Genomic DNA, 25,271 nt, shown 5'->3' with positions numbered 1-25,271 from the left:
TGGCAAATTATCACTAACACACCTTCGGATTTCCTTGATTTATGATATTTAATCCGTTTATCATCACTAACACATCTTGGCAAATCATCACTAACAACTGCTGATAAACTGCTAATTTTAATATCATTTTCAATTAAGATATGACTACTTTGCAGTAAAATTAAATTTGTTAAAAGTTTAACTGGAAAAAAAATCGAACTAAAAATGCACACGCCAGTAGCCGATTTTGGATAAAGAATGTTATTTTGTGAGGTATGATATTAGTAATAATATAATATGATGGTGTGTTGTGGAGCGTACAAGTCCATTGCGGTCTGACGCGTTTCATATTATGGTCTAGATTTTGACCGATCAGAAACTTAAAACTTTTCTTTAATGAAAAGTCGGTTTATTGATTCTATGTGATGCTTGACGGCGGCGTTGACGCTCATATGGTCAAAAAGTAAACACTAGTTATGGAAATGTTCTCTTGATTTTTCTTTGGCAAATTATATAATCTATATTCATTCTTCTTTCACATGTGAACTGAAGACCAAAACTCAATATTTTTTTCCCTATCTTTTCATCTAAAAGTATACATTTGACATGGACAGAATATTTTTTGTATAACAAAGCAACAATTTTTTTTTCTTTTTTAAAGAACCAAAAAAATCTAACATTTTAATTACTGGTGTATTATGTAATTTATGAAGTCTTGAAAAACTCTAGACGAGGAACACCTAAACGGAGAGAGTATGTTGCTTTCTTGTAGTCACCCCATGTGAACGAATTATACCGCCGTGGATTTTCTGACGACACCATTTTTGGCAACGGTGATATTTTTGCCTCTAACGGTGGGGCTGCAAAGTACATCGCCGACATACGAGGCTTCTTTGCTGTGTTTGCTAATACCCTGTGCCTCACGCTAGTGAATCTCCCATTCGTCAATGCCTATATATCGATTCAGAGAGATAAATTCATTAATTAATTGATTATGAAACATATTTTGTGTGTCTTTAATTACGAAAAAGAATGTGTTTATCATGATAGAAGTATACCTGAAGGCAGTCACCGACCAATACAAAGAAGCATGTAGGGTCAGATTGGATTGGGATCCACAAGCCGTCACGTGAGCAAATCTCAAGTCCATCTACGTCGTTGGATCGTAACACCGTCAAGATCTGAGGGTCAGAATGCTCTCCGAAACCTATTTGGCTAACGCCTCTCAACGCGTACGGTGCAGGTGGATAGTGATTTACCCGCAAGATCGAATCGCTACGAACGTCTCTGATTAGCTCGCTCACTTCACTAGACCTCTGTCCCCATAATTTCTCGACCGTCAGATCAATGATCTCACATGCCAAGTCTTTAACCGCGCGTATGTAATCGTTCGTCGCCGAGCTATAAAAGAGAAAAACAACACGTGGAAATTACTAACACAAGTCAACAATTGACAGAGAGACATATCGTATATTGTTTTGATTGATTTTTGAATTATTACTACAAATATCAAAAAACAGAAAAAAGAAAAGACATGAGATTATGTTCAGAGGAATGTTCGAAAGTGAGGGACCCCATGATTCTTTTTTACAAGTTGTCATTTTAATTAAAAAAAAAAAACGAGTCAAAGATTGATTCAATATATATTGACGTTTCGAATTTTGATTCTTTGACGTCTCAAAGTGTTTTCTGTGTTCATGCGCAATCTTCCACTAATTGACCAGGTCTATTCAACTATTGTTTATTATATTATTTTCTAATACATAAATAATGTACGTAGTTTGCCAAAATAAAAAATAATAATAATAATATAATAATAATGTACGTCTGTGCTTAATCTGGATTTTTCAAAATAATTGTGACTACTATTAACATGGAGCCCATGAATGATAGATATTTATTTTATAGTTCGATTCCCACCTTGATATTAATAAAATATACATTTGAAATGGTAGCTTTAAGTCACCAAATTAAGGGGGAAAAAAAGAAAAGATTTTGATTAATCAACCATGTCGCAGTCAAGGTTGCAAAAGCATTTTCAAATGGCTGGCATCCTTCCTAATTGTAAACATACCCTACAATATACTATGAACGATGAACAAAATCCAACTGTTATATAAGTATTATTGATTACAACAAACTATCAGGTGAACCGGCATTAGGTTGGTATGATTATTAAATTTTGTACCACTAATTTTTTAAAATAAACGAAAAACAAACAATATGGGCAAACTTTAGTGGCAATAAAGGAACAAGACTGATAATAATAATTAAAAAGCCGTGTCTTCTGGTCATTATCCATTATTCGACATTGCAACTCTCTCTCTCTCTCTTTTTAGGTATTTCACAAGTCACATTGTCACACAATCCACATCAATTTCAGTTGGGTCAACTTTCATACACTCACACAGAGATGCAATATTTATAATAAATTTATTTTGTAGACGCAACAAAAAAGATTGCTCAGTTCCACATACACATATCTATGGTTTGTTAAATTTCTCTAATGCACTTTTATGTCATTTGAGTTTTATTCAATACGCATCAGATCCGAATTTTCTCACATGTGAAGCTAAGTTATTGTGCATACGTTTATCAACACTCTCATAGTATCATACAATCCGTTTAGCTGTTTGAAATATTAGCGTATAATTCGTTTATATAATTTTTATATCAACCCATTATATTATTCGCGTGTACAAATGTTTTGATTTTTGACATAACATTTAAATAATATAGGTCCAAAAGACCAATTATATACACAAAAAATATGTCAAGGAAAAATCTTTAATAGAGCTTTTATAAATTTAAAGTAGCTAGATGATAGTAATAAGTAATAACTAATAATAAAGTAGGTTCGAGAAACAATAAATACACAGACACAAATATGTTAAAGAAGAAGCAAAATTTGTAATATATGTATAAGTACGTACCTGAACTTGAAGGGATCATCATAGGAGATAGTCTCAGATTTATCAGCGACAGCTGTCGGGTTTGCGTGGAGAAGAAGGTACTCAAGCTCACCTAAATCGCCGTTAAACCCGATGTTCTTGCATCCGTAACCGAACGGACTCGCCGGACCTGCTCTTAGCTTATCCGATTCCGGTTTGTTAAAGAACTCTTCTCCTTCATGCTCGAATCTCGTTATGATCTCCGGTTTAACTCCGTGGTTTATCAACTTGAAAAACCCGTTATCTTCGCAGGCCTTTACGACCTCCTCCGATAGTTTTGATCGGTCGTTTAAAGAGAAATCGATCACCGGAAAGTTATATTCCGGCGAGGATCTCGTCTTCTTTCCGGTGGTTCGTGGCGGTGTTGAAGATGGCAAGACCATGTCTTCTCTTTTCAATGAAAAATAACAGAGTTTTTTTTTTTTTTTTATTATTATTATTATTAGTAAGGAATGAAATCAGGAGGTTTTGAATCTGATTATGAATGAAGAGTGAGTTATGAGTATTATATATAGTGTATGGGAAGAGAAGAAAGGTTGAATTTGGATAAAATAAAATATTTTCATTAAAAAGTCTTTTTCGAATTCAGTTTTATAATGCTACGGTTTCCATACGGTTGACAAATGGGGAATATTAAAGTAATCGTCTCATCATACATACTGTGTATCGCGTAAGGTGGGCATGTCATCAATGGGGCCGGTCGAGTTTTTTTTAAACAAAATTATTGCCACGATAGATGAAACTTGTCTCTTAATTAAACTATATACATTTTTTATCTCTATCAAAAAAAAAGAAAAAAACTTTTTGTGAAATGGGTTTAAGTTATGCATTTATCACCCTAACCCTTTTTTTTTTCTTTTTCTAAATGTATTATGTTTTTGTCAACATTCTTTCGCAACCTTGTAACTATTAAAATCGGGTAGTTTGAAATTTGGTGGTAGGAAATTAAGTAGTAGTAGAGATGTTGATGTTCAATTCTTAAAATAATTTAAAGATTGCGCACTTATTGCCTAAAACACCGTGTTTGGTTAGTCATAAGACTTGCGTATATTTAATATATCGTTTTCGTTCTCTAACACTACGATATATGATTGGGGACATATATATTAAATACTACAATAGAAGTTGATCAATTATTGGTGTGACTGTTGTCAATAGAAGGAGTCCGGTGTTAGATGTTAATAAGTTTGACAAAAAAAAAAATGACTTGTCCTTTATTTATATATACGACTAATCTATAAAAATCATAAGAACTCACGAACCAAAATAAAAATCCGAAGAACTAATTAAGAAAACTGGGTTTGACTAACTTAAACTAAAAGACGAGAGTTTTGTTTAGGGGTTGACAAACATAATAATTCTCTTTTTTTTTTTTTTTTTAATTAGAATGGAGAGGAATCAGCCTATAGAATTAGGCTAAACATCAATGACGAAAGATATTGTTAATCAATTGTGTAACCAACACAAAATGTAGAACATTTCAAGATTTGTCTTTCGATATGATAGATATATATATTTAAATAATAATACTTGTACAATATATTTTCTGATGGAGAGGGAAAAAAAAAAGGAAATGCTAGAAGAGATACGTGGAAAAAAGGTAACAAAGAGGTAGGAAAAGGTGAGGGGATGGGGCAGGTGTAAGGCTCATATGTTGGCACGTAGTGGACATGGTCAACCATGACGGCTCCTATTAGCCGTCCGATTAACTAAAACACTCTTTGTCGTTGCCCATATTCTTTCAATTATTATTATTCATTCTCCTCAACTCTCTCTCATTATTATGCTAACAATACCTAGTAGTAGTAGTACTATTATTTTATTGTAAAAACCACCTTTTTGGTTCGTTGTTTCCTTTTTCTTTAAAATTTATTTTGCTTCGGATACTTATATCTCAAAGCTGAATCTAGCAGTCCGTGAATTTTTTCTCTTCTAAAATTGGACATGTTTATTTTTGAAACATAACAGATTAAAAATCTCATGTTGTTAGTTTTTAAGATGCTTGTAAACTTTTTTTTTGGGTTTAGTATAATTTTATGAATATGAGAGTAGTTATTTGTTGATAAATATATTTTGGATGCTATAACATTTTCGATTTTACTACTTCCAATCAAGCTTTTATACAAACACATTATAAAAGCTTATTTGTGTTTGCGGTATACCTTTTTCTCTTATTCTTTCAATATAAAAAAATTACAATGCATAATTAATCAATATTTTTAATTAATTATTTGTCCCCCGAATGTCAAATGAACTAGCTAGTGGCGTAATACAAGACTACGCAAGTTATCTATCTAACAAATCAATTGTTTTACATGAGTTGTTTTGATGTTAGTTAGGTTCACAGTTACTCAAATTGGAAAACCACATTCGAACAACATTTTTTTATATAACATCTGAACAACAAACTTAACGAGAGAAATAGATACATTCGATTCATTTCAATTCCTTTAAATATTCAAGAAATAATTATAGAAAAGCAGTATGGGTGATGAAGTTGACTAGAGACAGGATGGATCAATGGAACATGCCATCTGACATATTCGCCGACATTATCCCCATGAATGAAACATACATATCGGTTATATCAAACCTAACTCTCTCATTTTTAAATTTGGTGACCATTTGCTAAACATTTCTCTGTTAGTTTATTATTTTTATACGTCTCCTCATTTTATATACACATATCTTTTGATCAATTATGAGTTCTCCGAGACATCCAATCTGAGATTTATGGTTTCTAGCTTTTTCATTTATCTCTGTTTTCTATTTTATTTTATTCATATTCATGTTTAACGTATCGGCATTGTTATACTAATATCGATAGCGATAAAAAAAAATACCAATTTCGATCGATAGAATATTTTTGGTATTTAGATCATATGAATATTTAACTATGCTAGTGAAGTCTTAAGAGTTTAAATGATTATTTTCCGTCTACATAGTTTAAGATGAACCTGCATGCATTAATCAAATGATTCTTTTAACCGTAATTTGGGCAACTGTCGGAACATGAAATATAATTACGTGAGTAATGCAGTGTATTCAATAAAAATATCCAAAGTTTTGTCATTAAATTAATAAATTTGTGGCATGCAAAGAGCCGGCGACAGAAACTACAAAAAGCAAATGGGAGGGCACATGCGTGGGAATGGGATGAGCACAACAACGGCCGTTGGAATCTCTTTGGTCGTTGAAACGCTTTTTAATTCCTTGCTTCTTAAAAGATCAAAATTACTTATTTTATTTTATGTTTTATTATTTTTTATATCAACTTTGTTACATGAAGACATATAGTCAACACTATGTGTCCGACATAGTGTCATGAAATTAATGTGGGAAGAATAGAATAAGATCATGATATGATTGCCAATACAAGACTTGAAACGTATATATATATACACTTTATGTAAATATGAAATATTTGGAGTCTCGTAGGTAATTATTTCCTAAATTAACATTATTCACTACAACTCGTAACCACTAAATGGATCAAAGAGTGCAAATTTATTAATAAAATATGAGGTACATTGTACGTAAGATGATATTTAAGCTACTTAGTTGAATAAAAATGGTTAATTAACAAATAATTCTATGTATTCTTGTAAAAAGGTTGGCTAGTGGAAAAACTCTATAGATATTCTAAATGTTACTATCTTTTTTTTTGAATTAAAAGATATTTGAAAATTACATAATGTTGAAATTAATGAAGGCACAAGTTGATACTAATTTTAGAAATGAGCACACATCATACATGTGTACAACCATGATATAGAAGAGGAGAAAATGATCGACTAACTAACTTGACCATCTCAAGTCTCAACCATAATGCAGATAATCATTCGAAGTTAAAAATCATTAAAACCATATTTAACATGTGATAATTAATATTAGGTCCATACGTAAAAATCGTAGATTCGTTTCGAAGTGATAACTTAAATTCTCTGTGATTTATGTATGTGAAATTTGTTTTCTTGATAACGATGTCACTTCCTTGATCCTCCGTCTTTTCTCCTTCTGTTCAAAGTTACCAAACTGTCGCTAATCAACAGAAGCAGTGATTACTATTTGATTAGTTTTATTACCAAAACAAGAAGAGGGTGAATGAACCCGAAGAGCAGCTCTTTCGGTCTTCTACAACAGGTTTCGATTTCTTCAGTTCGTTTATTACCTGTTAAGCTCGTTCCATCTTGATTGTGATTTTTGGTTTCTGTTCATTCGAATTTCAATCGCTCCAAGTTTGTCTGGCTAATTCTAGCTTTTGATCGATCTTCTAAAAACCCGTTTGATACCTTTTTTTTTATATAGTTGGACAGCAAAATTATTTGTCTTTTAATTATTTACTCTTGTTTTTGTTATTACCCCCTTATTTAATCATTGTGTAAATGTAGGTACCCCCATACCTGAGAGCAGATGCCAAGACTTCTTGAAACACCAAAAGAGCACGGTGTGGTACCTTAGTAACTTTCCTTTTGGCATACATGGATCAGAGAGACCACGATAGAGCTTCCCTGCAGAAATAAATATAAAAACAGAACAAAATGTCTGAGAGGCTCCTCCTATCTATCACTGCCACGTACGTTGTAGTCAAGCATCTGCAAAGAGAGGCACCAAATCAGCAGAAACGAAATGATCAAGGATTCTGATTCAAATTTTAAATGGAAGTGATTCGAAGGAATATTACTCATTCAAGCCATTGGCAGGAGTCGTGAGTGAATTCAAATGAAGGATCTTGAAGCAGGTCAGAGCAATACTCGTTTCCCTGCAGTTAGTGAAGACAGTCAACACATGAAAAAACACCTATTACAAGAGAGGAATGTGAGACCACATTTGGGTATCAGAATGGTTGTTAAGAATGTCACCTGTGACTTACCTTTTCACATTTTTCAAACGATTGCCTTTGGCTTGAGACTGATTTTGTGGCCAAAGTGCAATGGATTCATCATCAGACAACTTTTCATCTTTTCTCCATATCTTAACTCAGCATTCAGACCATCAAGGGTATCAAGGAAAAATCAGTAAAGAGTTAAACAAAACACACACAATAAATATTATTAATTCAGAAAATAGATATTTTGGTGTTGCAAAAGATTTACAAAATATCTAGGTGATTTGATGTGATTCCAAAGTTACACTGAGAGAGAGAGAGAGAGAGAGAGAGAGAGATAAATGAAGTAAATAGTAATTCAGTAGTACCTTTTTGTTCATAGGGCTACAAGGGTCCTTGGTTCGGTAAAGTGAGGCCTCCAATTATTATTCTGCAGGAAAACAGAGGCATATCAGATGGCATGAAATCAAGTGTTCTATGCATACAAGCAACTTTTCTGGGGGTGAAAAGAAGCATAATACTTGATTAGAAACTTACGGTGAAGCTATTGAAGATGGTTTATGCATGTTGGTTAGCCCTTTTCACTGCTTGAAGATTAAATTCCTGAAAGAGTAACAAATGAGATCTTTACAGATTAATTAAACAGTTTCATTAAGCTATGAGTATGTTATGAAGTCTGGTTAATCCCAGATGAAGGGTATTTACCTGAAAAGTCTAGCAGATGTATGTGGTGTACTTCTTTGTGGTGGAGGCAAAGCTGGATCTGTCGAGATCTGTACTAAATCACAGAACGTATTACGTTTCATTGAAGTTCAACATGGTGTCTAGTCTTTATGATGATCTCCCTGCAGTCAGTGAGACAAACAACACATGAAATTAAAAAAATCCATCAATCAAGGGAGTTCGCAAGCCTTGTATATATAGGTGTTGTATAGTTGTTGGTGGAACATTTAAGATCCTATTTTCTCAGACGTGTCATACTTTCAACGTAATCTTATAGATAAGTAGAGGACATACCTTATGCTCTTCTCCGACAGAGAGATTCCATAGTCCACCAGCAGCTTCGTCAGCCACATGTCAGTTGATTGACTTTGCCAAACCAGCTAGAATTCTGATTCTTCCTTCTTCAACAACAAACTTTGCACTAGCCTTAAAAATCAGATAAAGAACAAATGTTAGTGTGACCAGTCAAAAGTATCAAAATCACTTAGTCTGTTTGAATTGTAAAAATAATTTCAAGAAGCCTTAAAAAGTCTCATAATCAGAAAAAAAATCAAACTGATTAGTGAATAGTGGAAGTTGAATAAGATAACTCACCTGCACAACTCTTTGGCATGACGCAAATAAAAGCTAAAAAATTATATGATCACACACGAGAAAACACAAAACGAAGAAGAAGATATTTACCAGGTCGGTAGAGCTCTGCATCTGAGGCCATCTAACTGACTTGATGAGCAAAGATTGTTCCCCCTGGTTACATAAATCAGATCACCAATCTATTAGCATCAAACACGAGAGACCAAGCGTAAACAAAAAACAAAAAACAAAAATCCAAGCAAGATTTCAAATACCAAAATAGACATGTTCATCATTTCATTTAAAATAAAGGGTTAAAACGCTAACCTGCTGTTCCGGAATTAACTCCTGCAGATGCGACTTCAGGTCCTGCATTGCCACCCATAAATACAAAATGAGCAAAAGATCCCAAGCAGCGGGTACAATATAATAACAAAAAAGTAAATACCATTCTCTCCATCATTATTGGACTAGAAATAAATCAAACTTGCAAATGAAGAAGGTTAGTTGAAATGAGCTTGAGACGCAAATAAAAGCTAAAAACTAGATGATCACACAGGAAAAATGCAAAAAAAAAAAAGAGAATAATTACCAGGTGCGTAGAGAGCTCTGCATCTGAAGCCATCTAACCGGATTGTTGCCTCCTGGTTAGCATCTAACACGAGACAAGCCCAATGACAATCACCAGAGAAACTAGCTATTCACCTTCACCTACCTGAATCAGTACAGCAAAATCACTTAGTCTGTTTGAATTGTAAAAATAATTTCGAGAAGCCATAAAAAGCACAGTGACAGCAAAAGCATACACCATTTTGAAGTCAAAGAGAAGCATACCTGAAATGAATTTTCTACCTCTCGCTGGTCTCCGGATACCAGTGAACAAATCTCTTCGTCTTGCCGGTAATATAACCATCTCCAACAAAGCTTGTTTAGCTCCATCAAGTACAGCTGCAATAATTAAACAGAGACCCTAATAGACATTAGAAAAGAAAGAAAAAAAAAAGAAAAAGCAAATCAGCGATATCGACCATAGCATCATCCATCCATCATCATAGAATCTACAACAACACAAGGACAAGTTATATAAATCATACCGTAGAAGAATGTCACACACCACCGCACCTTACCTGATTCTAGACGAGAAGATAAAGTTCAATTCAACAAAGCAATCCTAGTGCCTGCCCTGGACTGTGACGACGATCTGCATCAAAACAACAAAGCAATACAAAAACAACCAAGTAAATCATAATAGCATTAGCAACCAGAATCTACAAACAACAACACAAGGACAAGTAAGTAAAATCAAACCGTAGGAAGAGCCGAGGAGCCTCCATGATTCACTTCCAACACACCACCTGCAAGACGAATAATAAACTTAATTACTTAGTGGGAACCAAAACCAAAATATATCAATTCAAACCTCCTGTACAGTAATACCATTGCCTCGAGGATCTGCATCAAAGGACAAAGCTTAAAACAAACTCTCCTCTCGTCTAGGAAAGAATTTGTGGAGCATCTCTCATCTGAATGTGTGTGTACACGGCAAAAACATCTAGGAACACACAAGAAACAGAGTATTAAAAATAGCCAATATTAAGGTAACCTGAAAGATAAACTCAGCAGAGATCATAATGTTAAACCTGAAAGTTAAACTCCCACAATGTTTTCTCTTTGAACATCCCAAACAGTCAGTAATCCAGGTGCCTCCTCGATCTGCAACAAAAGAGAGACTGAGATGTTAATTCACGTACATATAGGGGAAAAAAAAAGTAAAAGATGTATTAAGACTTAAGAGGAAGAACAAAACCCATGAAGACGTAGAGCACAGAGAAGAAGGAGTCCATCAAAGCCATCACTGATCGATCAAAGCATCATCCAATACCTGAAATAATCCAAAACCTGAAAAGGAAAACAGAACAATTAAAAAAACAAACCCTAAGAAAAAAAAAGCAACTGTATCGATTCAAAGAAAGACACCAGAGACTAGTTCGTGTCCATCAAAGCCATCATCATTGACTGATAAAATCAAACCCTAAAAAATCCAATGATCGATTAAAAAAAAACAACATCAGAAACTAGTTTTTAAGAATTTCACCACCAACGAAACGAACGAGTGAAGATGCTGTACTAGAGAGTCAGAGGAACAAAACCCCTGAAGACGTGGCACAGAGAAGAAACGTTTCCATCAAATCCATCGACTGATAAAAGCATCATCCTTAAAACCCCTGCCCTGAAAACGAACAGAACAACAAGTTAGAAATCAAACCCTAGAAAAAAAAATAAGCAAGTTTGAAAATCAAATAGATCATAGATTGAAATAAAAACATCAGAAACTAGTTTTAGAAGAATCCTGGTCCACCACCAACCAACCAACGAAACGAGAGAGCTTGCGGAGCGGAGAGACTTTTACACTCGCTACAGAGAGGAACGAGAACGAAGATAGAAAAAGATGGTGAGGAAGATGTGAGAATGAGATAGAGCGTTATTATATTTATAGACGGTCTAGATCTAATCCTATTCATGTTTTGACGACTAAGATTAAGTCGGTAGTCAAACCAAGTTTGACTCTTTTGTCCAGCTGGCAATATTTCCTTTTTCTTTATAGACGATCGCGATCTAAAACATTCATGTTTTAATATGGTCATCAGCATTAAACCTACAATTTCCTTTTCTTTTGTTTCGTTAATTTTTTTATGAGACCGTTAGAGATGAGACCGTTAAGAGAGATTATTCATGTTAAGCAAGTAATCAATGACCAATATATATATATATCAAAATTGGGCAAAAAAAAAAAAAATGAAAACCTTAGATTAATGAATCTAACGGTTCAAAAATAGAAAAGGAAATAATAGCTAGGTTAAAAATCACGACCGACATTTACATTCTCTATAAATATAACGCTCCACTACTTATAATCACATCTCTCATCTTCTATCTTTTTTTTTTGTTTTTTCGTTTTTGGTTCACCTTCGTTACTTGAAAAGTGGCCTGGTGTGGTATTCTTCTAATCCCGACGGGTCCATGACTCCATGATGTTGTTTTCAACTCGATCATTCATCGCTCGTTCCTACTTGTCAAATTTTCTAGGATTTGGTCTTTTTTTTTTGTTTTGTTCTTCTTGCAGGTCTTTTGGAAACGAATATATGATGATCCGCTCCCTTCGCTTCTGAATTCTCACTCCTCCTACGGCTTGGTTTATAATTCTCACCCCGTCGTCTGTTTTTGTTTCCTTACGTTTCTTTTTTTTCTTTGTCTTGCCGGTGTTTGTGGAGGAGGGTCATACGATTGATGGCTTCTAGGGTTTGTTTTCTAAATTACATCAAGTTGCTTTTTTCATAATGAAATTGTTCATGTGATTTACTTGTTGCTCTGTTATTTCAGGTTATGGTTGATGCTTTTATCAATGAGGGTGATGTCTCAAGGAGACAAGGACACGCTTCGATTCTTTCTCTGTGCTAAGGTTTTGTTCTTCCTCTTAACTCTTCTTTTACACTCTGATTCTGGGGTTTTTTAAATTCTTTTGTCGTTTATGTGTTTCTTTTATTGATATTCATCTTTAACTATCAGCATTGTAAAATTATGTTTTCAAAAATACTAATATTAATGTCGATAAAAGTACACCAATTTCGATCGTATATTAGCGAGGCTGGGATCATGACAATACACGCGTGTCGTCTCGTCTTACAGAGTTTAAATAATTATCCTCAGAGTTTATATCAGTGTGCATTTGATTTTTTTTTAAAACGTAATTTGGGCTACTGTCGGAATATGAAATATGATTACGTGAGCAATGCTGGGTATTCAATAGATATCTTAGGTTTGTCATTGAACTAATAAGCTTGTGGCATGCAAAGAGCCGGCGACAGAAACTACGTACAAAAGATCAAAATTACTTTTTGTTTTCTTTTATTTTAATTAATAAATAATACTATGTTACTAATATCATTTAGACATGAGCACACATATGTATATATAACAATAATATAGTCGAGAAGAAAACGATCGACTACCTTGACCATCTCAATTATATTGTCTGGCAGATAATGACTCGACGTGAGTAAATCTTTACATGTGCGAAGTAATATGGAGTCCATGCATAAAACCGCAGGTTATATTTTATAATTATAACTTGAATTCTATGCTATTTATGTGTGTGAAATTTGTTTTTCTTGACAATGATGCATCATACTTCATACATATGTGAAAGCTCTATGACATCGAAACTAATGGTAGCTAGATAGTTAGTTGGTGAGCACGTCGGATGAGATTCGGTAATGCATTTTTTTTTTTTTTTTTGTCAATTCTTCTCGTTATTTGTCTATTCAGTAGAAAATTTTGAAAGTGAAGTTCTTTCGTTTTCTTTGCCTACTTTTTTTTCTTAATTATAATTTTAATAAATTAGCTAGCATAGACAATGGTTTACTAAGAAGAGTTCCAGTCAAGACGTAGCACCACAATCCTTTTTGGATTTTTTCTTCTTAGGATTAAGAGGATACCAAACAGTGTCAAGAGATTGATTCTTATAGTTTTTGATCACTGATCTCTAAATAGCGGTTTTAATTGGCAAGAAGTCGGTTAGGTTTTTCAATTCAGAGTGGTCCATCACCACATATCCGCATAATTATCATATAATAAAAATAATCGTTGGTCACTCCGATCCTGAATTGTAGTTATGATAACTCACGACGAAAAGAAAAGGCAAAAAAAAAACTGTTTGAGGTTTTTCAATTCAGCATCTTGGTGAACTTTTAAAATAAAAACTATATTAGTCATGATATATTTGGACCAAGTTGATTATATATAAGCCATAACCCCGATTTTGTTTTCCTCTTTTCCCTTTTGTGCGGCTAATGAACAAACTCGGATTTATTGAAAACCCCAAGTTTTAAATCACTAAAATCCCTACATTTCAACTACTACTCACAATTTTTGTCAAACCAAATCTGAGTTATTATATATATAAATCCATAAATGATAAAATAATTTTTTAATCAGCACTATTTAATTATTATTCAAAATTGTTTAAAATATTCTTCCTCCAGTAAATATTTTTTTTTAATTCGCCGCTTAATGAAATTAACTAATCAATTAATCGAAGAAGCATTAAACAGAGTTAGGTGGGAAGATGCTTAGGGTTGTTGACAAACAAAACTCTCAACCCCACAATCATCGGCATGAGCCCCACTCTTTATATCTCGAAATTCATCGTAACTTTAAACTCCCTTTTTCCAATAATCTTTTCACAATTATCTAATCACGAAAACAAAGAATAATACTCTCTCTTTTAAAATATACAATGTTTTAATACTTTTAAAAAGTTTAATCAATCATATACATACAAGACTGTATAATATAAAATATAAAATTAATCTAAAAATTGTATTGAAAATTGAAAACATCTTATATTATAAAACAAAAATATTTTTCTAAACATTCTATATTATGAAACGGAGAAAGTAGTAGTTATAACTTAATTTACAACTAATTAAATAATCATTTCGTCTATAAGTCGTTGTTATCCAAGGCTACGTTACGTCCTCAGTTTATCCTAAGATCGTTGTCATTGTAACTCGTACTATTTGATTATTTTATAACATTTTTTTTTCGTAAATATCACTAATAATGAAAGTTGAGGCTTTACAAAAAGAAAACCTACAGATAAATAACATTAATATATGACAATAGCTTCTAATACTTTTTATAATTGTTGTCTTTTAACTGTTTAACTCTTTCAGATGACGCTTACCATAAATAGTATTTTGTATAAAAATACTGATATGTACCCTACAAATGTAAATGCATTTTGAAAATGCTTATAAATACAGTAACACCAAGATACATGCTTTTGATCAAGTATATAGTTGTAAAAATGCATGTAATTTATTTTGGAGTTTTGACTATGAATGTACGGCCAGACCGTTGTAGATATCAATGATGCATGTACATGTCTATTGGTCACACAAAAAGATAATTACATATATATATATATAATAGTTACAGTATTGAAAAAAAACTTAAAAGAAAGTAAATTAAGCATATCGGTCACACAAAAAGATCCTAATTAAGAATGAAAAAAACTACCCAGATTATTTTTTGTTGACAACTCCATTATTACCGGCCAAGATCAAGTACTTATCTCTTCTCGTGAGGTTGGTGCACTCGAACCCCAACGCATTCCCTATCGTATGTTGCACGTGATTAGCCACCTCGAACTTAGCTTTTCCATTATCAGGTTCTCGACACGTGGACTTGTGGCCACCAGAGATAGGGTCAAGCAATTGAACGGTGTAGGAAGGGAAAGGATTGAGAAGGAAGAAAATGGGATCAAAGGCCTTAAGACCACTAGCCGTCGTGCCATAAAAGAAACTCACATGCGAGTCAATAGCAACTGGTACGATGACGTCACTAACCTCGGAGAAAAGTGGACTAAACCGAAGCAAGTAAGGCTCTCTACACGTAGTTCCTTCCGGACAAACCACGAGATCTCCTTGGCTCAACAATCTCTCCATGGCTTGACCATCCGTGACTCGGTCACGAGTCATTCTAACGGTCTTGATCGGAGCTAGAAGCTCAGATAATCTACTTAGGCTATAAGTAACGGCTTTGATGTTTTTCTTTCTTAGAGCGTATGAAATGTAAAGTGGGTCTAGTAACGTTCTATGGTTACACACAAAGAGACAACCTTTGTTTCGGTCGGAAGAAACTAGGCCGTCCTGGTTGCTGACGGTGAGCGTAAGGTGGATACCGCAAAAGGCCAGAAAAGGATTGGCTACAGAGTAAGGCAGGTTTAGGCCAACGACGATTCTTGCAGCGGCTAAGACGGCGGCGTATGGGGCCCACATGAATAATATGAGTGTGTTTAATGGTGTTGGCTTGATGGCTAAGCGACCATCGTGGAAGATCAGTGGTTTAGGGTATTGATCTCGTGGTAAACTTTCCCAGCTTTTCTTATCTGAATTTCTGACAAAGTAAATCTCCTGATTATGAGAAAGGAAAAAAATAATTAGAGAAGAACTATGTATATCAGTTGAAGTGGAACTATATCGTAATTATAAAAAAACTACTTATTAAATAAACTACTTATGAAAAAAAGGATTAGAGAAGATCAACATTTATCAGTTGAAGTGGACCTATCGTAATTATAAAAAAGAAACTACTTATTAAATAAGTCATGGTATGTATTATATACAACTATATAAGTCATAGTCTATGCATGGTTTGCTATTAATTGCATCAGAGCTTAAAATTTCATTTCTAAAATTTCAAATAGCATTTACTTGCTATAATAGTTTGATTTGTGATATATTGTACTAGATTACAACAATTCATAGTCAATGGTTTTGGAATTAATTACATCACATATAACTTATTGCTTTTTTTCCAAACAAATCAATGCATCTTTCTATTGGTTCAAATAAAGAGCCACATTTAAGACCAAAGAAATTCTATATTGAGTATATAAAACGTAGACTAAAAAAAAAACTTCAAACTATTTAATTTACTATCGAGATTCCATGTGCCGGAATTTTTCTGTAGTTTTTTTTGTAAACAGAAAAGTAACATAACAGCATCTCGTATGCAATCTCTATTTTTTTCCTCTATAAATAGAGTAAAATATAGCAATTTATTTTAGAGGTAAATTTACTTCAACCCATCTTTATTTTCATCTCTAAAATAGAGATTGCTATATTTTCTTCTATTTATAGAGGAAAAAAATAGAGTTCCTCTAAATATAGAGAAAAAAAATAGCAATCTCTATTTCAGAGATGAGAATAGAGATAGATTGAAGCAAAAAAACTTTTATTATAGAGTTTCTCTTAAGAAAAAATAGGAAAAACCATTGTATAGCCTAAGGATTTGTCTCTATTTGTCGGTCCAGAAAAATACAGTTACGTCTTTTGACAAGAGTAAGACCATCACAATTGTTGGGTCCAAAACCTCAATAACCAAAAATATTCATATAAAAGGAAAAAAACCTACTAGAGCACTTTAGATTATTTATTTATTTATATGTCTCAAAAATATAATAATTTACCTGGCAAAATTGAGAGAATAAAGATCTGTGACTTGACGAGTGAAAGGAAGTGATGCCAATAACATGACCACTACTTTCTCTCTCTTCTTGAACCAATTTATCAAAAGCAAGCTCACGTTTCTGCTTAGCTTCCATGATGCCTAAGTAGTAACCACCGGCCATTTTCATCTCTCTCCCGACCACAACTTCAATCTCCAAGTTATCTTTCAAGAACCCATCAATCATAACTTGTGGCAAATCACTCACACCAATTCTCTTCCCCCCTCTTTTTAGAACCTCGAACATCTCGAACCCAACATCTTCTAGAAAATACTTGGGCAAAACTGATTTTCCGGCTCGGAAGCTTTCCTTTTTAACCCCGAAAAAGCTCACCATCACCATCGTCTTCAAACCCATCTCGTAGCTCATCAAGCATATAAATGGATACAGAATGAAGAGGAAAAGTGACCTTATCACTCCTCCTGCTTCAAAAGCTACGACCATGAAGTAAGGGAACAAGGAGTTTGATTTGAGTAGAGCTCCTTCGACGTTAAAGACCAAAGTGTGAGGTGATAAGTCGTGAGCTTGGTGGAGGCCGTGAGAAGGGCATTTTTGGTATTTTTGTTTAGGGTTACGATGACACCAACGACGGAGAATGAAAAACCGGTACAAGAAGATGACAAGACCTCGAAGAGTCGAGATCTTATTATTACCGGACATGGTTTTTGATTCTTTTGACCTCTCTTTTTCTCTGATTACTATATTATATAGATGTTGCTGGTTTCTAGACTCTGCATGTTGAGGGAAACGTAAGTGCCCTGACATATATATAACGAGACCATTGCGTAAATACCCTTGGAACGAGATTAATATTTACGAGGAGTGCCATTGATGATGGTTCATAATTCTTCTTTCCCGTACAGCTTGCATGATTACAATTAATGATCTGAATGTTTGAAATCTGAAAAGTACGCTTACGCGTTGATATTTTGTTTGGTTCGATCTATTCTACTAGTACTAGATAATATGAGTGCGTCTCTCGCAAAGTAGCAAATATGTGACGACTAAAGGCATTTATATAGTTCAATTAATGTCGGCTTCTTTTTTTCTCCTTTCTTTTTTTGTTCGGTTATATGAATTTCAGTATCCAAAACCAAATAATCCAATTACGGTTTGTTAACTTGAATCTCTTTGTCACACGGATGAAGAAAGGGCCTAACAGATATTATACGTATGACGTACGTGGATATAAGAATATGACTATTCGATTCAAATATTGTGAATAAACTAACATTAATTCTCAATCATACAAGTCTTTTTGTAGTAGACTTTTGGTCTTCGTACGTTTAGTTTCCAATAACTCGGTTGCTGATCGATAGTGATAGAGCCACTTGATTAACGTCATTCATCATTTGAAAAATATTGTATTTCCCATTTTTTAATTAATGAAAGCCCTTTAACAAACTACAAAAAAGAAAAATCAAAGATAAAGTTATATATATACAATCCATGTTGACTATATCTCACTGCCAGAGATCCGTTTAATGTTGCGAATTGGTCTCTTCAATTTGTTAATTTAAATAAAATAGTTAAAAAAATCCACGTTAACTTTCGAATTACACAGAGTTTTGTTATTTCAAAACTCTAAAGATTAACAAGACATGAAAAATACTTTTCATTAAACGTCCTAAAAAGTGGAATTTTCTTTCAGTGGTTTGCGACAAAGAAGACATGTCTAAATAAAACGTAGAAAATATGTATTAATCATGGATTAATGTTATGTCTAAAAATTTTCAAACATTACATGATGTGCGACGTAAACCTAATATATACTATATGCACGCTCCAAAATAAGCATAACCAAGGAAGCGACTAGATGTATATAATATATGTTCACATTAAAGTTTCGGTCTTGATGACAAAATAAATGTAAATCGTTTCAAACTTGAATGCGAAAGTTCTCCGATTGGGTTTTACTTTTCTTCTGTTTGTTTTTATCGAGTCGCAATAGATTTTGGACCGAGACTTAAACTTTGTTGAGATTTGAGAAAATGAAATGAAGGTTTGATTTCTGTTATCATAGAGTATTCTACAATAGTAAATGGAATTGGAAGCGTAACAGTGAAGTAGTTAGTAATTCTAATTAGTTAAGTCTAACCTTGACTTACTTTTTTTTTGTGGGCTAAATTGTAAATCAAGGAATACACGATGCAAAACTTTTAAGTATAGCTACATGAGCAATGAAAATGCTACTGGGTCTATCTGTTTTTTTTTTTTTTTTTTTTTTTAACACATACCATTTTATATATAAAGCCCGCGAAGAATAAACATCCCTACTCCGAAGTTACAACGAGGCTTAACAAACCTACAAGAGATAATACAACATTATCCAGCTGCCACACTAAGGTTGAAATAAACGAAACCAAGTGATCAAAAGAGATTCTTCATGAAGGCCAATCCGTTGCGATCTAGTTAGCGGGTCAAGACGGCAGCGGATGATGTTCATGATGTCGGCAATGATGGATGCTGGAGACCGGGAGGAGGCATTATGAAGTCTGGCGTTTCTTTCTTTCCAGAGCAAGTAAACTGAGGCTTGAAAGGCGAGTCTAAGAATCAATGCGACATTTTTATCTCTACAAGGATTCTTCAGCCATCTAACCCCATCCTCAAACATAATTGGAGGGGTTACATGGGCCTTAGTTGTGAATGACCACCAGACATCCGCAGAGTAAGTGCAGTCGAAGAAGAGGTGTTGTCTTGATTCGTCATGACCACTACAGAGGAGACAAGAAGCTGGAACATGAAAACCCCAACTGATCATTCTGTCCCGCGTGAGCAACCTATCCGTAGCTGCCATCCAGACAATGAAGGCGTGTTTCGGGATTCTGTCCTTGAACCAAACTCCCTTCCACCAATTCACTCTGTTCTCAGGCGGATTTAAGTGGTGCCAAGTTTTTGATGTGGAGAACTCTCCCGCCGGTTGGGAGTCACTTATCTTCCAGAGATACTCATCATCTGCTGAGTCATCCTCATATCCGAGAATTGTAGACTCAGGCAAAGAGTTCTTAAGTACTTGAATGGTCCTACTTCTGCTTCTACTTCGAGCTATCCACCACTCTCCATTCCTATGAGCGTCTGCAACCACTGCAGTAATAGGTAAACCTGAAACTCTGGGGCCTTCCGGGCCTATCAACTCAATCAGTGGACCGAAGCCTGTCCAATTGTCTAACGAGAAGCTGCAGGTAATACCGGAGTTGACTTTACAGACTATAAACCGTCGAGCGATCGGTCTCAGGTTGCATATACTTTTCCAGATCCAACTGCCCGAGGAGGATTGGTCCAAAGTCCAAAAGTTCAGCCTTCCGATCAAGTGTCTTCTCACCCAAGAGACCCACAGTGAGCCTCCAGCAGCAAATATAAGCCAAATCAATTTCAAAATTAGAACCTTATTCCAAGGAACTAATCTCCTTAAGCCAAGCCCGCCACTCTCCTTGGGGGTGCAAATTGATTCCCAACTTACTCTCGCTCCTCTTGCAGAGTCGGTGACGCCCTTCCAGAGAAAGGCACAACACATTTGCTCAATCTCTTCCAAACACTGCACTGGTAGGACGAACACTGAGGCCCAAAAAGTTATTGTGGAGTATATAACTGATTTGATAAGCTGCAAACGCCCTGCATAGGATAGCTTTTTGACCGTCCAGGCAGTGAACCTGGCTCTGATCTTATCGAGAAGTGGGTGATAGTCTTGTCTTCTTAACCTTCGTGAGGTAAGTGGCACTCCTAGGTATTTCACGGGAAATGAATTCTGCTTCAAACCTAGCCTGGAAGACATGTCTTGAATGAGTTGATTGTTGCCACCATCAAGAAAAAGAGCTGTTTTCTCTCTGTTAATTCCCAGACCCGATACAGTTTTAAAGTCATCTAGAATCTCAAGAATTCCCTGCGCCAACTCCTCTCTACCATCAAAGAATATCAGGACATCATCCGCAAAACTCAAATGAGTGATCATAGGGGCATGACAACTTGGGTGTAGGCCAAACCTATTTGTCATAGCCCAATAGTCTAGTTTTTTGGACAGAATATCCATTGCCAGGACAAATAGGAGAGAACTGATAGGATCTCCTTGTCGAAGCCCTTTTTTCCCCTGAAAGAAGCCTACTAACTCACCATTGATAGCTACACTGTAACTCGGAGAGGTGAAGCATTCCCGAAGCCAATGAATGAACATGTCGGGCATGTCCATCGCTGTTAGGATGTTGAGCAGGAACTCCCAATTCAGATTGTCAAATGCCTTAGTGATGTCTATCTTAAGGCAACCTCGAGAAACATTTCCCGGAGCATGAAACCCATTCACCAACTCAGATGCCAATAGAACATTCTCACAAAGCAACCTACCCTTCACAAATCCTACCTGGTTGCCTTGTACTGTATCTGATATGAATAACTGAAGCTTGCTCTTTAATAACCTGACAATGACCTTATACACAGTCGTATAGCAAGAGACAGGTCTGAAGAGAGTGAGTTTGTCAGCCCATGGTAATTTGGGGATTAGAGTGATCGCAGTTGCATTCCAATATCTCGGTAAGTGACCAGACGTGAAGAAGGATTTAATGGCTTGCACCGTATCCTCTCCCACAATCTCCCATGCCTCTATAAAGAATTCTACAGGGAATCCATCCGGGCCTGGGGCCTTATTTCTTGGCATTCTCAACAGAGTTTCCTTTATATGAAGCTCCGTAGGGACCGAAACTAACTCCGTAGCCAGGTCCTGTTGGCATCTAAACGAATGGGTCTCCCTGATCTCTTCTATCTACATCGGGTTGATACCTGAACTCTCTGTTCCCAACAAGTTATGATAGTAAGACATGTCTATCTGATTGTTATTCCAAGTTGTGCGGTGTTGTCCGTGACCATTGCCCGTGGGACGTGGATCTCCCTCATTATAATTTACTACTTTTTTTGGTTTTATTTAATATATACATGATAAGTTACTTATTTTAGAAACTTTTAGTCAAATACGCAAATTGTCAATTCTTTTTCCTGTTCCAATAAAAAGTATGACAATCAAGACTCTTGTCACCGTAGCATCTATATTAAGAATATCAACTATACAAAGGACATATAGCGTGTCGCTAGTGAATTACTCTGCGGGATGGTAAAAGTTTTGAGTTTAGTTTTAATTTTTCTTTTCTTTACTAACTCTCATTCTGAAGAGATAGAATGATTTGTTGATTACTATGTCTTGCAGGTCAACACTTAGCAGATAGCCAGTCATAAAATTCGGTTTCTCATTAAAAAGAAATTTATATACGAATAGAGTAATAATGGCTTTTACATATAGAATTTATTCAAGTGTAGGGTTTGAAAATTGAAATGTAGACCATAAACGTTGCAGAATCCAATTGGCATGCAAGTCATTTTCAGAATTTTTCGAACTGAACAAAAATATACTATTTTACATATTTTCTAAGCTCAATAACAAGTTTTTCCATCATGTTTCCTTCATTAAATACCCCAATCACGTAATTACTACGATACTCACAATTACTTTTTCTTTTCAAAATAATTGAATAAACTGACCCGGTTAGTGAAAGTGATGATTCATCATCATTGTTTGAAACGGAGTCGTTTTACATATATATTTAGCCTATACAAAAGCTGTGACCAGAGAGAGAACAAAACTTGAACAAAAAGAGTTTTAACAGTTTGAAGCAAAGACCAGACAGAGAACTCATCTAGTAACTAACGTCTCTCGAGACTTCTTCTTCCGCACCCGATATTCGCTTCCTCGTATACCTTAAGTTACACAGATTCGAATCAGCAGTTGTTCATATTATCAGTAGTTGTTTTTAGAGAGTGACTTCTTCGATTCAACAATGAGACTGAATTATATAGAAGAAATTGTTGTTGTTGTTCTTCTTAATTACCTGAATGAGGTGGTCGGGCTGGGATCAGTTTGCTCAACGGGAGCAAATTCATTGTAGAACTGAACTGATATCAATTGGTTGGTAGGCGAAACAATAGGTGCAGGTGATTTGTCTGAACTCAAACTCGAATTTCCAGGGAAGAAGCCTGCAACACGAAAATAAGAGTTGTTTCTAAGACATTTTTGGTCTTCCATGTGGAGTAACACAGAACATACTCTGTTTATCTAAGAAATCTGATGATCAAGGACTAATTAGTTAGTCTTTCAGTCAAACCAAAAGTCTCTTAACAAAAAACGAATCTAAACCATAGACCAATTGGTTACATATGAATCCACACCATAGAGAATCTTACGACCGTATCTTCAGAAAACAAATTCATTTTCAAGACCAAAGTAGCATTTTTTGGATTCATTAAGAGTTGAAAGGGGAAAGAAAACAAGCTAATGTTCACAACGAGACTAAAAAAAGTACCTTGGAAGACTAGAAAGGCGAAGAAGAGAACCGTTACTATCATCGAGAAAATGTTAATGCACTGAGATGATGATGATGATGAAGACTTGGCTGCTTTCATTTTTTTAAGGGAATTTTTCATCCGTTCAATCCTTGCCCGCTTTCTCATAGCAAGCTCTGCTATTTCCCTCATGAACTTATGGTCACTTGCACTCAAGGAAGGGCCTTTTGGCGGTCTGGGAGGCTTTGAAGCTTTTCTAGACTTCTTAAACTTTCCATTATCGCATTTGTTCTCTGAAAGATCCAGACTTTGACTGCTTGTGCCTACCCTGTTTTCGTCTCCCATTAATGGATAGATCAGATCATCAGCAATGTTTTCAGATGCAGCGAAATTCACCCGTTCAGTCCAGACCCCATTGCCTGAAACAGTAGCTAATGTGGATTCTTGTGTAACAACATCAGATCGACCAGCTTCAATGTCTACATCAAGATCTTGCTCTCGTGAAAACACTTGATCCATCCTACACTAATTATCTTCTCAGCTGCCAACTTAAAAGCCTACAACAACCTTATCTGACTTTCGAAACTCGCAACTTCCTTAATCGTCCTAGAACATGAAACAAACGAGAGATTATTAAGTATACTAATCACCCTTCAAACACATAAAAGAGTAATGCTAATATTGGTTCACCTAAACCACTAACTCGGAAGACAAAAGTAACTGATTTTGCTTAACCCACCTTTGAATCAATCACACGAACACTCTTTTACATAGGGATTCAGAACTGATAGATTGAATCTATACATTCGTTTTCCCAAATCATCTAACAAGGAGACAGAGCAAAAACAAAGAGGTGAATCGAGAACAGTGACTCTCAGAGACAATGCAGCACTAATTCTCGACGAAAAGACCTATGCTAAATCAAAAGATTACAGACTTAAGAAAGAGGCAAATCTGCAATAAACCCCAAAAAAATACACAAATCACAGAAAGAAAGAAAGAAAGAAAAAAAAAATTAAATCTTTCGGAGCGAGTGTCAAAAAACCACTAAAATAAATTTACTTGGGATTTGGAAGACAAAAAAAAAAAGAATTTGCGGATGCGCGACACTGGAAGTACTCACCTCAAATTAGGGTTCTTCAGCAGGGTGAAATTTGTGAAAAGACTTCTCTTTTTTCTTCTTCTTCTTTGTTGCGTATCTGAGATGATCTTTTGTGTTAGTATATAAACAAAACAGAAAAGCTAAAGAATGTTTTGTTTTTTTGGATTTTGTTATGTCGCCGAACGGATTGACAAAGAACGTTGCGACTAGATACAGACGTGCCAGCTTGCTTGTTTACCGAATCTCTCTAATTTACGCCGTTTTGTTTTTCTTTTTTATACAAAAATAAAAGTGATTTCAGATTCGCTTATTTGGATAAAATCGAGTTCTCAAATATCCGTTTTCCAATTGTTGAAAATAATCGGATAACTATTTCTTTCTATCAGATTTGTAAGATATTAATTATTTAACACAGTTATTTTCCTTTCTAAATCAAAATAACTAACCAGTATTTGTTTCTTTAAACTGTAAATAGGATTTTTTGTTTCTTTAAAAAAAAAATTATATATTTTCCAAACTTAGTTGCTGGCACACTGGCACTAACAAATTAACAAGTCATGGACCACACCACAGTCACCAAATAAATTTATTTTCTTTTTGGAAGTAGTCGGTTATTGGATTTGGATAAACAAATATATTATTCCTTGACAATATTTTTTTTTTAAAAAGTTGATAATTTTATTTTGATAAATATGGAACACTAAAAAATATATATATATAATC

The 25,271-nt window shown here is 34.8% G+C and overlaps 3 protein-coding genes and 1 long non-coding RNA gene across 22 annotated transcripts; all 4 read right to left on the bottom strand.

The window, feature by feature from the left end:
* Positions 1 to 473: 473 nt before the first annotated feature.
* Positions 474 to 3,540, bottom strand: LOC104738722 (gibberellin 2-beta-dioxygenase 6). Its single transcript, XM_087485217.1, has 3 exons — positions 2,913 to 3,540; positions 1,038 to 1,380; positions 474 to 930 (listed from the first exon to the last, which is right to left on the bottom strand). The coding sequence occupies exons 1-3, from the start codon at positions 3,311 to 3,313 to the stop codon at positions 685 to 687; spliced, it is 990 nt and encodes a 329-aa protein (XP_087341343.1). The 5' UTR covers positions 3,314 to 3,540; the 3' UTR covers positions 474 to 684.
* Positions 3,541 to 6,768: 3,228 nt separating this feature from the next.
* Positions 6,769 to 11,519, bottom strand: LOC104738721 (uncharacterized). Of its 18 annotated transcripts, none has more exons than XR_015580377.1 (19): positions 11,150 to 11,519; positions 10,862 to 10,953; positions 10,695 to 10,767; positions 10,492 to 10,606; positions 10,363 to 10,409; positions 10,182 to 10,255; positions 9,889 to 10,002; positions 9,647 to 9,769; positions 9,382 to 9,423; positions 9,166 to 9,228; positions 8,776 to 8,907; positions 8,464 to 8,603; positions 8,296 to 8,361; positions 8,127 to 8,188; positions 7,804 to 7,904; positions 7,615 to 7,692; positions 7,334 to 7,525; positions 7,102 to 7,222; positions 6,769 to 6,971 (listed from the first exon to the last, which is right to left on the bottom strand). It is a non-coding gene; the product is annotated as an uncharacterized LOC104738721 (long non-coding RNA). The 18 variants fall into 18 exon arrangements; XR_015580378.1 differs by having other exon boundaries at positions 6,769 to 6,947; XR_759814.2 differs by having other exon boundaries at positions 6,769 to 7,525; positions 11,150 to 11,284; positions 11,380 to 11,519.
* A 3,486-nt stretch (positions 11,520 to 15,005) lies between these two features.
* On the bottom strand, positions 15,006 to 18,082 carry LOC104738720 (putative glycerol-3-phosphate acyltransferase 2). The gene is made up of 2 exons (XM_010458911.3): positions 17,090 to 18,082; positions 15,006 to 16,031 (listed from the first exon to the last, which is right to left on the bottom strand). Exons 1-2 carry the CDS (start codon positions 17,891 to 17,893, stop codon positions 15,141 to 15,143), a joined length of 1,695 nt encoding a protein of 564 aa, XP_010457213.1. The 5' UTR covers positions 17,894 to 18,082; the 3' UTR covers positions 15,006 to 15,140.
* Positions 18,083 to 22,616: 4,534 nt separating this feature from the next.
* LOC104738719 (uncharacterized) lies at positions 22,617 to 24,853 on the bottom strand. 2 transcript variants are annotated; one of them, XM_010458910.3, is made up of 4 exons: positions 24,570 to 24,853; positions 23,467 to 24,052; positions 22,996 to 23,140; positions 22,617 to 22,864 (listed from the first exon to the last, which is right to left on the bottom strand). In XM_010458910.3, the coding sequence occupies exons 2-4, from the start codon at positions 23,963 to 23,965 to the stop codon at positions 22,804 to 22,806; spliced, it is 705 nt and encodes a 234-aa protein (XP_010457212.2). In that variant the 5' UTR covers positions 23,966 to 24,052; positions 24,570 to 24,853; the 3' UTR covers positions 22,617 to 22,803. The 2 variants fall into 2 exon arrangements, with proteins under 2 accessions (XP_010457212.2, XP_019091534.2); XM_019235989.2 differs by having other exon boundaries at positions 24,186 to 24,643.
* Between the last annotated feature and the right edge of the window lie 418 nt (positions 24,854 to 25,271).

This window comes from Camelina sativa, chromosome 14 (genome assembly GCF_030686135.1).
Source record: "Camelina sativa cultivar CO46 ecotype springtype chromosome 14, ASM3068613v1".
NCBI classification, from domain to species: Eukaryota; Viridiplantae; Streptophyta; class Magnoliopsida; order Brassicales; family Brassicaceae; genus Camelina; species Camelina sativa.
The sequence above is the reverse complement of the archived record's forward strand: the minus strand, read 5'-3'. Positions and strand labels throughout refer to the sequence as shown.

Bases quoted from the DNA above. Each gene is read 5' to 3' on its own strand.
- LOC104738719 (XM_010458910.3), bottom strand. From the start codon at position 23,965: ATGGATCAAGTGTTTTCACGAGAGCAAGATCTTGATGTAGACATTGAA. The intron at 23,141-23,466 runs GTACTTTTTTTA...TTCGTGTTGCAG, and splicing joins CGCCTTTCTAGTCTTCCAAG to GCTTCTTCCCTGGAAATTCG. The intron at 22,865-22,995 runs GTAATTAAGAAG...GTGTAACTTAAG, and splicing joins AGCCCGACCACCTCATTCAG to GTATACGAGGAAGCGAATAT.
- LOC104738722 (XM_087485217.1), bottom strand. From the start codon at position 3,313: ATGGTCTTGCCATCTTCAACACCGCCACGAACCACCGGAAAGAAGACG. The intron at 1,381-2,912 runs GTACGTACTTAT...TCTCTTTTATAG, and splicing joins GATGATCCCTTCAAGTTCAG to CTCGGCGACGAACGATTACA. The intron at 931-1,037 runs GTATACTTCTAT...ATCGATATATAG, and splicing joins TGGTCGGTGACTGCCTTCAG to GCATTGACGAATGGGAGATT.
- LOC104738720 (XM_010458911.3), bottom strand. From the start codon at position 17,893: ATGTCAGGGCACTTACGTTTCCCTCAACATGCAGAGTCTAGAAACCAG. The intron at 16,032-17,089 runs GTAAATTATTAT...TCTCATAATCAG, and splicing joins TATTCTCTCAATTTTGCCAG to GAGATTTACTTTGTCAGAAA.